A 13,804-nucleotide genomic window follows, 5' to 3' on the forward strand; every position below is an offset into this window, starting at 1 on the left:
ATAAGTCTATTACTATCTATTAGTAGATACACAGAGATAGACAACTATCAGTATCTATCATTAAGTATTTCATAAATATATTTTAGTGATACATCTATTATAAATATATTTATAAAAATGGTAAAAGTTTATACATAATTATGTTTCGATGAGCTATACAAATTCCTATATTTCTGCCATTATTTCACAAATATATTTTATTGAAAAATACAAAAAAAAAAAAAAATCATTTTTTAAAACCTTGATATATATGGCTCAATTTGTCAAATATTTCACACTCCTAGAGATTAAATGTCTAACATTAGTATAACTCAACAATAATTGACACCTTGTCCTTTTTTTGAGGTTGAAGATTAAATCATTATAACCAAAATCTTTTTAAAAAACAAAAATTAGGGTTAAATTAATTTTGTATAATAAAAGAGAAAAAAAAATCTCAATAAACCAAATACATTTTTCAGTGTAAAAGTATTATGCAAGACTATGGATAAAATCTTCGACCTCAAAGGATGGAGTGCATTTTTTAACTAAGCTTATGCCAAGCAATTAAATTCCTTTATTGATCTTTTAACGTAGCATCAATTATGCCTGTAATTAATTCCAGTTCTTGCTAAGTAAATTATTTTCTTGATCTTTAAATTAGCATCATGTTAAAATATGTACCATCTACATAGACCTGAATTGACCCAAAAGTAAATTAAAAAAATATACCAATAGAAAATATACTTGAATTGCACAATTGCAATAGCTCACTTTTGCACAAATCAAATACTTGAATTGCATAAGAAGTGATCATGTTTATATATTATATACACAATAATATTTAAATATTTTCTCACATAACGAGGTGATTTTTTTCCCTTAAAAAAAAGGTTTAGGAGGAAGGAAGAAATGAATGACTGTGAGGAAAAGAAACCCAAAAGCAGGTGTGACTCTAGCATTATCTCAAGGCAATTCCATACCCATTGACTTTTCTTCATTAATAATATCAACTAGTTTTTCATTACATTTTCCCCAAAATATTAAATTAAATTAATAATTAAACAAAATTATATTTTCATGGGCCTTTATTCCTCTGTATAAATTTGCCTCTTCCTTCTTCCCCCTTCTCTCCATTCTTACACCATTTACACCTTCCTCTTTCATTCCCATTTTCTCTCTATCTTTTTCTTTTCTCCATTAATCTTAATTCCATAATTCCATTTTTTCACTCTGGATTTTCTCATTCAACCCATTTTTTTAAGCTTCTAAACTAAATTAGGCCTGGCTTCCTTCTCTTCAACAAACCTTCCTTAACTTCACATTTATAAAAGCTTCCAAATCATGTAATTTTAGACCCCTTTCTCAATCACCCCCTTCAAAAAAATCCCAAAAAAAAACTTTTTTTTTTAAAAAAAAAAATTAGATGAATTTCTTTTGTATCCCAAAGTAAAAATCTAGTGTTTATTATCCTGGCTAAGCTTCCAATTCTGCCTTAGAACAACTTTTATAAAAAACCCCAAATCATGTAACTTTGTTTTTTAAAATTCCCATCATTCAAACACCCAAAAAACCAAAAAAAAATTGATTTTTTTTAATACCCAGAAGTTTGTTTATTGAAAAAAAAAAAAAAGAAAAAAAAATGCCGGAATCGGAAAGTGGAACACCGGTGGCGTCGGCGCCGGCGACCCCAGGGACGCCGGGAGGGCCGCTGTTTTCCGGGCTCCGAGTGGATTCTCTATCGTACGATCGGAAGTCAATGCCGCGGTGTAAGTGCTTGCCCGTGAATGCTCCCACGTGGGGCCAACCTCACACGTGCTTCACTGACTTCCCTGCTCCCGATGTCTCTCTCACCCGCAAGGTACCATTTTTTTTAAATTTTAATTTTCTATTGCTTATATATGGATTTAATTATGATATTTCTCTATTTTAAATATTTCTTTTTTCCCCATTTTTTCCAGTAATATTATAAATTATTCTAACAACAGCGTTTTGTTCGAAAATTGTTGATGTATTTTTTAAAAATTTAAAAGTTTAAATTCTCAATACTCTAGAGGTTGTATTAAAAGAATCAATAAAATATAACAAATCACTCATAAAGTATAGTAGTAGTTTTAATTATACCCTTAAACTTTCAATTTTAAAAATTGAGCCCTCAAAATTATAAGTGTTAAAATTAAATCTTCAAACTCATATAATTATATATAAGTTGTAAAACTCATATAAGTTGGAAGTTTCAATTTTCACTATTTATAGGTTCAATTTATAAATTATTGTAAATTTAAAAGTTCAATTTTAATTTTATCCTAAAATATAATAATACCACATATTAACATATTTTAAATTGTAAAAATTATATAAGTTAGAAATTTCAATTTTTACCATTTATAAGTTCAATTTATAAATTATTGTAAACTTATAGGTCAAATTTTAATTTTGTCTATTAGTGTATTTTAAATAGTAATTTTTCTTTTTTAACTTCAATAACATAGAAGGTAAAACTCTCCATTTTTTACTTTTGAGCCAACCAAATGACAACTTTGAGCTTATTATTGGGTCAAAGTTTCATCATAGTAATTAATGTGTTTTTTTGGAGGGGATAATTAATTAGTTTTGGTTGTGTATCTCTATAGGATTTGTGTTGGAATTTTACCCATAGATATTAAAATTATCATTTTTTAAAAAATAAAATAACAGTGAATATATATTTAGAAAAGAAAAGGAGCGTAAGAGGATTTTTAATCTTTTAATATGGTATCCTTTTGTTTTATTTTTGCTTTTGCAAATTATATATATATATATACTATTTTTTTTTTCCAAATATTCTGACATCTCTGACTCGGATTGGATTGTTGCCTTCCATACAATTATTAAGCCATAACGGAAGAACTATCTTCATGTATTTACTAAATTAAATTATTTATATTTAAATAATTTTTTATAGTTCACTTGTCAATAATTGATCAAAAAATTTATGTGCCTAAAATGACCCTTCATTGTCCTTTTGCTTAATTTTTAATGGTTTAAATCTTATTGAAAATTTTGGAGTTTATTTTATTTTAGTCTCTAAACTTTAAAAAACGTCTATTTTAGTTCATAAACTTTTAAAAAAGTACTTACTTTTATCTCTTTTATTAAATTTCTATTAATCCTTAATTAAAATAATGAGATGACTTGTATTTTTAAATAATTAGACTGTCAAATAAGTTAGTCAAGTTAAAAAATCTAGATTTTAAAATTGAATTAGGTGATAAAGCAGATAACTCAAAAGTCATTTTGTATTAAGATTTTGGTTGTTAAATATTTTGGCGTGTTGGTTGTTAATATTTTACTTCACCTTTATTTTATTTTAACACATACTAGATGCAATTTCATAAAAAAAGTTAACAAAATCTATAGAAGGGACCAAAATAAACATTTTTTAAGGGACTAAAATAGTCATTTTTTAAAGTTAAGGGACCAAAATAAAATAAAATTTAAAGTCCAGGACCACAATAGGATTTAAACTATTTTTAATTTATAAATTTAGTCATATGATAATTTTTAATTCAGGCATCTAATTTTCTTATAGGGTGAGAAGTTCAAATCCTCTCCCATACTATTTTTTAATTTATCTTTTTTAAAAAATTATAATAAAATAAACATATAAAGTAGGTTGTAAAATATTTCTTTTACAATGTTACTCAATTAGCTATTTTTCTTTTCATCCAAGGTGCTTGGAATTAAAATTTTAAACTCACAAAGTTTAAACCTTTCACTTGCTAATAATTTTATTTTTAGTTTTTTCTTCCTAAAATTGTGCTTGATTTTTATTTTTTTTATAATTTCTTTACTTTAGTCATCACTTAAAAAAAATTGAATTTTAACCAAATATAAACTTCATTTTTTTTTGTCGGGGGAGGCGTCCAAGACACCTAAACAATGATTGTTCAAGATATTCAAAATTATTTTGTGGATGGCGATTTTTGTCGGTATAAAACAATTCAATTTTTTTTAAAGTCGAAAAAAAAAATGACATTAGTCCAAACGAAAACAATTCAACATAAATATTAATAATCAGAGGTCTATAATTTGAATTCTTCATATAATCATAGTTTAAAATTTTCATCGACATGTCAATATTCCTATCGATATTTCTACCTTTCATAAGTTTGATATGAGGGATAAATCGATATTTTCATTGTAATTTATAAAATTCCACGAAAGACAAAAAACTAAGCCTAAAAATCCACTAATATTATAAATAATAGACATATTTATTTATTTTTAAATAATAAAATATTTATTTACTAATTTAAATTTATTTTTTGAATTTTTTATTTTATAATTTTCTCAGAAATATTTAAAAGTGTAGAGACAAAATACTCCAAAGGAATTATTGAGCAAAAATATCTTCAAGCTGACCATTTGTTTCACTAATCTCTAGCTAGGAGCAGAATTTGTGGGAACATTCATCTTGATATTTGCTGCGACGGCAGGGCCCATTGTCAACCAAAAATACAACGGCGTCGAGACTCTGATCGGAAACGCTGCGTGTGCCGGGCTGGCGGTGATGATCGTAATTCTGTCGACGGGACACATTTCTGGAGCCCATCTGAACCCGTCGCTGACCATTGCCTTTGCGGCCCTCCGCCACTTCCCTTGGGTGCAAGTCCCCGCCTACATCGCTGCCCAGGTCTCCGCCTCCATTTGCGCCTCCTTCGCTCTCAAAGGTGTTTTTCACCCTTTCATGTCCGGTGGCGTCACTGTCCCCTCCGTCAGCACTGGCCAGGCCTTCGCTCTTGAATTTATCATCACTTTCAATCTCTTGTTTGTCGTCACCGCAGTCGCCACTGACACTCGTGCGGTAAGTAGTTTTTCTATAACAAGCTTATGTCCATATTATTTATGTGTGGCCATATAAAATTAGGACAAAAGTTAATAAGTAACCATCAATATTAGAGAGGTGAAAATACTTACTGTTAGATAATATGGTATTAAATTTTCCTTCACAATCGGTCAATTAACAATTTTAGATGATATCAAAACAGGAGAGGTGTTGTATATAAACCTCTACAATGTTATTTCTATTCGTTAGGTCTTCTTCATATATATTTTAGCCTACAAGTCCCATTAACTTAGTTTTTTTTATCAATCAGTGAATTGAGAATGATAATATTTAGAACTTTGATCATAGAAGCTCATACTTCAATGCAAAATTTAAGTTGATGGTTTATGATATCTTCCATCATTTATTCAAACTCTTAACATTTTTTGCTTTGATATCGTACTAATACACATCTAAAACATTGAGGTGTATATATTCAACCATTAATTTATATTCTTAACAAATTTTCTCTCTCTCTGTTTTTTTTTTTAGGTTGGAGAGTTGGCTGGAATTGCAGTCGGAGCTACAGTGATGCTTAATATTCTTGTTGCTGGGTCAGTATTTCATCCAACCTTATTTCTTCTGTACTCTTTAAAAAAATACATGCAAGTAATACATTATAGTTAAACACTAAAAATGTGTTTGAAAAAGATTTTGAAATGATTAAGATAACTTTTGTCATGTATAAAATAATCTCATATTACTTTAATCCGTCAAAATTCAACGTGTGGTTTAGACTTTCAAAATTGATATCTATCAAAGGATTAAAAATAGATTTTGAAATTAGTTTAAACATGGCAAATGGAATATTTTCTTTCATTTTTCTCAACCAAACGTACAACAAACACTAATTTGGTGTCAAAAGTTGACATCTTCCCCACTTCCCCCAACTCCATAATGCTCCATTTTCCCAATAATTTAATAAACAAAACAAATGAAATTAAAGAGGAATCTCAATTTCAACGAGATACTTGTAATGACGACAAATCGTGTTCTTAGTCCCACTTTGTCGTTTTCTTTACATTATTTTCAAATAAAACTTTTGTTGTTACGACGTTTGGAAAGTTTTATTTCATGGTTATTGAACTTTCAAATATATTTAAAAAAATACCTTTTAACTTCGAACTAGTATAACAAAATACCTTTAAAATAAGGGATAAAAATTGTGGAGAATTCTGCATTAAAAAACTAAGAAACCTCATTTTTTTTTTATTCAATAAAAAGTAATTGTGATCTAATGAATAATGGTGAATTCAAAATAAGCACCATTTTTTAAATTTCGCATTGAGTTTTTAGTTTTGACAATTATGCCCCTAAGTACCTCTTCCACATCTAAATCTCTTGCTTCGATATTTACTTTTTACCTATATTTTTAAAAGCCAAGTCAAAATTTGAAAACTAAAAAAATAGGTTTTTAAATTTTTTTTTTTGTTTTTGAAATTTGGCTAAGAATACAATTCTCCTACTTAAGATTGATACAAATTGCAATAAGAAAATGAAAAAAAAAAAGGCTTAATTTTCAAAAACCAAAAATAAAAAACGAAATGGTCACAAAACAGAGCATAATTTTTTAAAAAAATATATTTTAACATTTGACTTGATTTTTCAAAATAGAGTAGAAAATGTGTATTATAGAAAATTTTATAGGTCAAAGTAGTGTTTATAACTTAATTTTAAAAAAAATATTTATCAGCTAAATTAGGTTTAATTACTAATTTCTTCTTATAATTTAGAGGAAGTTAGAATTTAGTTCTTATAATTTTAAAAAAGTTATAATTTAATCCTTATTATTTTGTAAAACTTCACAAATGGTCTTTATAATTTGATAAATACTTCATACGTAGTTCTCTTGTATGAATTATTTATGAGAATTTTATCAAATTATAAAAATTTAACTCTAATTATAAATCATAAATTTTTAGGGTCAAATTTACAATTTAACCCCCTAAAATATAAAGTGCTCCCAAACCTTTGACTTTAAACCAAAAGAAAAAAGATTCCTTCTTACCTCTATAATAACGGAGACTTTTGTGGCAAAATGTCAGGCCCTCAAGCGGTGGTTCGATGAACCCTGTTCGAACTTTGGGCCCCGCCGTGGCTGCCGGAAATTATAGAGCATTATGGGTGTATCTGGTGGCGCCGACGCTAGGGGCAATAGTCGGCGCTGGAACTTACACCGCTGTGAAGCTGAGAGAAGACGAAGTAGAAGCGCCGTCGCAGGTAAGGAGCTTCCGGCGTTGAAATCAGGCGGTGGGCATTGGCTAAGTATGAGTCTATGACATAAAATGTGTGTGTGTCAGTAGAAAAAATAAAGATAAGAAAAAGGCGATTGGGGATTGATGAGACTGGAAGACCATATCGTCTTGATTGCTACGTTTGTGTCTGTTTATATGCGTCATTGCTTCTTCTTGCCAACTTTGAATTGAGTTCTTTTTAGGGTTTCTTTTGTCGAAAACACACACTTCTGTGCTTTCTCTTTGCTTGTGATCAATATGTAATTGACATCTTGTCTTTGTGATATATATATTATAATGTATGCCCTTGTGATATATATATTATAATGTATGCCCTTGTTTAGTAATGATTGGGATGAAAATGGTTTGGTTCGGTTCGATTCGATATCGAACTGAATCAATTTTTTCCCCTATCCTTTTATCTTCATTCTTTCTTCCACTTTCTGTTGCCTATGCCACATTTTTTTCTCTTGTTTTTTTTACAATTTTTTCTAAACATAATTTAAATATCGATTCACAGTAAAAAAGTTCTACATAATACACAACATAAAAATTCCAAATGACCATAATAAAAAGTTCTACAAAATACACAATATAAAAAATTCCAATTGACCACAATAAAAAGTTCTATGAAGAACACAACATAGAAATTCCAAATAAGTTAAACAACGACACCTTCAAAGTTTAAGTTACATAAAAGAAAATAGCAAGTCAAGCACTAAATAATACCCTACATATTTGTTCGTTTGTCAATCATTATTCCAAATTTTGTTCATTTGCCTTTCATATCCTTCTCCTTCTCCTTCTTCACCATTCTTTGTCACATCATCCTCCTTCTCCTTGTTCTTTCCCTTTGCCGCTTCCTCTAAACCTATTATGAAGTATAAGAAAAAATGATAAACTTTTGGTAAGATAATAAATATATATATATATATAAATATGTTAAAAAATATATAAATATGTTTTAATGATACGAAACTTCCTCAACAAGTACAATATCCTCCAAGTATTGTTGTAAATCAATGCTAATTTCGTCTAAACGTAACCAATTTTGTGCACATACAAGTTCCTCAATTGTGGTTGGAGTTAACGAGGAATGAAAATGATCGATTACTCCCACTAGTATTGAATAGGGACTCATAGACAACTGTGGATATCAGAACTGCTAAAAGATCTCATGCAATTTTGCTGAGAACTTTATATCTACAAAAATTCCCCTTCCACCAATTTAAGATATTAAAGTTTTCCTTACATTTAATATGAGACTCCAATATGTAAATATCAACTTCTTTATCCACACTGTGTGAATCATCTTCCTCCATATCTTCAAAATCAAAACGGAAAACCTTTGAAGCACTTATAGTTGTACTAATAGTAGTACATGAAGCACTTTTAGTGGTACAAGAAGATTGACTCATACTTGGAGGGTTCTTTGACTTGTGAGATGATTCATCCTTATTAGCAAGTGAGAGAGACAAACTATATTCATTGAACAATGCTCCCAAAACACCCTCTACCTTATTTCCTGTAACTTTTGCCACATCAACATCAAATAACTGGTTAGACAATACAAAAGAAATGTCATCTTGTAATGAGGTCCAAAGGAAACATACAATGAATTTGTTTTATCTCTTTTTTCCTAATACTTATCAAATTTCTCTTGCATTTTCATTGTCATTTTATGCAAAAGCAGAGCAATAGGACTAGTTGCACTTTTTCTTATGCAATTCTCATGAAAGATTTTATTGGAAGTAACATCAAGAGACTCTGAAAGCCTAATAGTTGTTTCATAGAATACAGACAATAATTTGATAAATATTCTAGCAATTTCCAATCTTTGGCGGTTAGTTTTTCCTCTTCATTCATGTAGACTATGTCGTAGTCTTCTAACCTCTCAAATGACTTTTCAAATTTTGCAATTGCATCAAGCATCAAGTACGTAAAATTCCATCGAGTTTGAATATCAAGACACTGAAGGGATGAAAGTCCCATCGCAACGGAAGACACAGAACCAAAACTCATTATTAATTTGGGATTTTTTAAATACCCATACACTTTGTAGAACTAAGAGAGAATCCAATTCTCCAATTGAGATTTTAGAACACCACCAAAAGAGCAACATTCCTATCCTCTAGAAACCTTTGGTAATTTTTGGTTTTTGGAAACCATTTGAATTGGGAAAAAGAAAGGAAGAAGGGGGATTTTCTTTTAGAGAAATAAAAAGGCCTGTTCTGTACAGGACTTTTCTCTTTTTTGTTTGTGATAAAAACCAATTTTTTTGATCAACCGAGATAGAGAATGAGAGAAATATGGAACCACCCATGTTTTTAGATAACTACCTATGTGGGAGTCATCTAATTAATTAAATTAATTATTAATTAATTAATCATTAGTTAAATCTAACGTAATTAATTATTTCATTTAAATCATATTAAGTGGAACATCTCTCTCACACTTTATCTATAGTTTTAATTCAATTAAATTAATTAAATTAAACTAAATTAAATAATTATTTAATTTTCCAATCAAATTATCTCTGAAGCCTATGCATTTGTCGACGTGGGTCCCAAAGACCTCACGTATATCATGACTACACTATGAAAATACATTCATGTAAGTGCAGTGGATAATTACCATGGGTACAAGTTTAGTGATTTAAAAACCAAATCTTATAAGCATGATTACCACACTTTTAAATCACATTAAAAATCATATCCAATCAATAAAAGATTTCATAATAAACAAAAAAACATCTCTTGTCAAATTCAAGCAAATCATTTCAAACATATACAAAATAAAACTTATATTCAGAATCAGTTCTTGGTGTTGATTTGAAACGTTCAAATTAAAAAGAGGTAATTCGATTATATATGATATGATTGGTGTAATGTATAAGATACATCAAGTGGAGGATTAATGTAAATGAGATTTACATTAAATACCGTGAAATAGAAAAAGAGCTATGGTTTAATGTTTCATGAGATGAAACATTAAAACTATAGGTTATAAATATAGTATGGTAAGTTGGTTATCATATATATTTGTAATAATATTAATTATTGAATCATTATATCTTTTTCTCTTATAACCAATTGAGTGGGAGGTTATTGGTAGTTTTATGGTAACCGTGAGATAAAAGGAAAAATGTTTTCCAAAATTTAGTTGATTTTTTAGATTTTCCATTATGGGAAAGAAAACTCACGGAATCGTTGTCAAGTCAATGAGATTCACTAAACGATAGCTGAAGAGAGACTAAACGATTGTGGAGTGACACTACACGATAGTTAACTCAGCTGGACATTAGCTAAATGATCGCGAAGCTTTTTCTAAACGATTGGGCATCGTCTACATGATAGACTTTGTCTCCTACTTGCTCAAATTGTTTACACAATTGTTCTTCTTCCGGTCTCTTCCTCTAACCAAGTCCACACAAAGCCCACAATTTTGGATTCGCACACCAAGAATACCAAGGTAGCCATTATGATGGTGTTGTACTCAACTCGATTCAGTCGAGGTTTTTGGAGGTCGTCGTTGTGTTTGTGATCTTGAAGATCATCGTGTTCATGGTCGCTGTGATCGTGCTGTGTTGCGGTCGTGGTGTTCGAGCGTTTGTGTGTTGTAATCTTAGAGATTGATCGAGTGTTTGTAATCGAGGGAGTTTGAAGATGAGTCTTCAAAGTTATGATAATCTTTCCCTTGATCTTACTGAAAGCATGCTGTAATTTCGTGTTGTGCATGACTGGTTAGTTTTCATTTCTTGATTATAATTGTGTATGCTCAAATACAAATGGAATTTGGAACAATCATTCCGCTGCTCATGGAAACTCTCGGAGTGTCTCCCTGAAGGATGGCAGTATTTGTACAACTCTGTATCTGATCTTTTGAAAAGGATAAGTTGCTTCAGTCTCTTGTCCTAATATGCTTTTTCCCTTCGGTGGGCGCATTAGGGTGGGACTTTAAGGCCTAAAATGAGGGTTTTCACTTACGCGAAATTGTTAATGTTGTTAACGAATTTTGGACTGAAAAATGGTGACTGTTAGAGTCAGTTACAAGAGTTGTTTCGGTCTAATGGTTGAAAATGTCTCATCCTAGTGAAGGGGCACTTGATCACCCCTACGGTGACTTTTGTCCTGCCTCGCTGGGACATCATTGCAAAATAGATGTCATTTCACTTAGGGTATAATAGAACTATTTTGCTAAAACCTAAAATGGGTGTTAAAAGTGGTAATGCAAGTAGACTTATTAAGTTTGTTCTTATTTTCAACAACTTTTAAATTATGGTAATCGCAACTTTAGCTCTTTTAGCTGTCAACAAACTAACTGGCGATAATTATGCTAGTTGGAAGAACTCGATAAACACAATACTTATCATCGATGACTTCGCACCTTCTACTGCTGCTCGAAACATTCGAAACGTGTATCAACGATGGACACGGGCGAACGAGAAGGTTCGAGCGTACATCTTGGCCAGCCTCAACGACGTCTTGGCCAAGAAGCATGATCCCATGGTCACTGCACATGAGATCATGGAGTCCCTAAAGGTAATGTTCGGACAACCGTTCGAGCAGTTCAAGCATGACGCTCTAAAATGCATCTTCAACTCCAAAATGAAGGAGGGTACATCTGTTCGAGAACATGTTTTGAACATGATGGTCCACTTTAATGTGGTAGAGATGAACGGGGCTCGCATCGACGAGGGCAGCCAGGTTAGCATTATTCTGGAGACGTTGCCAGAAAGCTTCCTACACTTCGTAAGCAATGTTGTTCTGAACAGGGTTGATTATATCCTTACAACTCTCCTCAATGAGTTGCAAACATTCCAATCCTTTCTGAAAAGCAAGGAGAATATAGTTGGTGAGACCAATGTTGCTTCATCATCTAAAAAGTTCCTCCGAGGTTCGGCCTCAAGAACTAAATATGCACCTTTTTCTTCTGGCACTAATAAGTGGAAGAAGAAGAAAGGTAGTAAAGGGAAGGGGAATGCACCGACTAACCCATAACCTGCCGCTCAGCGAGTTAGGCGACTAGCGCTGGTTGAAAAATGAAAATGTTTCCCTTGCAACCAGAACGGGCACTGGAAGTGCAACTGCCCACGCTAGTTGCAGGAGAAGAAGAAGGCCAAGACCAAGACCAAACAAGGTAAATATGATTTACTGGTTTTGGAGACTTGTTTAGTGGAGAATGGTGATTCTGCCTGGATTATAAATTATGGAGCCACGAATCATGTTTGCTCTTCTTTTCAGAGGATTAGATCCTGGCGGTAGCTTGAGGCTGGTGAGATGACGATGCGAGTAGGCACCAGGCACGTCGTCTCAACTGTGGTAGTGGGAGGCCTCCGGTTGATTTTACATAATAGATTTATCATTTTGAATGATGTGTATGTTGTTCTCGAGTTAAAGAGGAACTTAATTTTTGTAAAGTCCTTGTTTGAATGTAAACACACTCTAAATTTTTCAGTTAATAAAGTGTTTACTCTAAAAGATGGTGTTGAGATATGTTCAGTTTTATTGGAAAATCATTTGTATGTGCTAAGGCTGTTAGCAACAAATTTCCTCCATAACATAGAGATGTTTAAAACTGTCGTAACTCAAAACAAACAACTTAAAGTTTCTCCTAAAGAAAATGCCCAAATTTGGCACCTTCGATTAGGGTACATCAATCTCAATAGGATTGAGAGGTTGGTGGAGAATGGACTTCTAAACGAGTTAGAGGAAAATTCTTTACCTATGTGTGAGTCATGCCTTGAAGGCAAGATGACTAAAAGACCTTTTACTGGAAAAGGTTATCGAGCCAAAGAGCCTTTAGAGCTAGTGCATTCAGACCTTTGTGGTTCGAAGAATGTGGGAGCTAAGGGAGACTATAAGTATTTCATCACTTTTACTGATGATTATTCGAGTTATGGGTATGTTGATTTGATGTAACATAAGTCAGAATCCTTTAAAAAGTTCAAAGAGTTCAAGGCTGAAGTTGAAAACGTATTTGATAAACGGATTAAGACACTTCGATCTGATCGGGGTAGAGAGTTCTTGGATTCTGAGTTCTAGAACTATTTGATAGAACATGGAATTGTTTCCCAACTCTTAGCACCTAGTACACCTCAGTAGAATGGTGTATCAGAGAGGAGAAACATAACCCTGTTGGACATGGTTCGGTTGATAATGAGTTACACTTTCTTACCGGACTCGTTTTGGGGTTTTGCAGTAGAGACTGCAGCTTATATCCTCAATTGTCTTCCTTCCAAGAGTGTTGTCAAAACACCTTTGGAGTTGTGGAATGGGCGTAAAGCTAGTTTGCATCACTTCCGCATCTGGAGTTTTCCTGCACATGTGCTTGAGGTTAATCCTAAGAAACTGAAACCATGTTCGAGGCTGTGTCTATTTGTAGGCTACCCCAAAGGGACACGAGGGGGTTACTTTTATGATCCTAAGGAAAACAAGGTGTTTGTCTAGACAAACATTACCTTTCTTGAGGAGGATCATATAAAGGAGCACAGTCCAAGAAGTAAAATTGTGTTAAGTGAACTTTCCAGAGAAACTACTGAAACTTCAACAATAGTTATTGAAGAGCCTAGTACATCAATAAGCGTTGTTGATGGCAGTTTATCTAGTAGGTCAAATCCACCTAAAGAGTTGAGAGAACCTCGACGTAGTGGGAGGGTTGAAACCCACCTGTTTGCTATATGGGTTTAATTGAAATCCTGGCTATAGTAGCTGATGGCGAGGTT

At 31.9% G+C, this 13,804-nt stretch overlaps 1 protein-coding gene across 1 annotated transcript; it reads left to right on the plus strand.

Annotated features, from left to right (window-relative positions):
• The first annotated feature begins 1,034 nt into the window (after positions 1-1,034).
• Positions 1,035-7,397, plus strand: LOC120067949 (putative aquaporin NIP5-1). The gene is made up of 4 exons (XM_039019597.2): positions 1,035-1,840; positions 4,406-4,825; positions 5,339-5,400; positions 6,892-7,397. Exons 1-4 carry the CDS (start codon positions 1,622-1,624, stop codon positions 7,085-7,087), a joined length of 897 nt encoding a protein of 298 aa, XP_038875525.1. The 5' UTR covers positions 1,035-1,621; the 3' UTR covers positions 7,088-7,397.
• The last annotated feature ends 6,407 nt before the right edge of the window (positions 7,398-13,804 follow it).

The sequence above is a fragment of the Benincasa hispida genome, chromosome 12 (assembly GCF_027475165.1).
Source record: "Benincasa hispida cultivar pf3 chromosome 12, pf3_genome.v1.1, whole genome shotgun sequence".
Classification (NCBI taxonomy): Eukaryota; Viridiplantae; Streptophyta; class Magnoliopsida; order Cucurbitales; family Cucurbitaceae; genus Benincasa; species Benincasa hispida.

Bases quoted from the DNA above. Each gene is read 5' to 3' on its own strand.
- LOC120067949 (XM_039019597.2), top strand. From the start codon at position 1,622: ATGCCGGAATCGGAAAGTGGAACACCGGTGGCGTCGGCGCCGGCGACC. The intron at 4,826-5,338 runs GTAAGTAGTTTT...TTTTTTTTTTAG, and splicing joins TCGCCACTGACACTCGTGCG to GTTGGAGAGTTGGCTGGAAT. The intron at 5,401-6,891 runs GTCAGTATTTCA...GCAAAATGTCAG, and splicing joins CTTAATATTCTTGTTGCTGG to GCCCTCAAGCGGTGGTTCGA.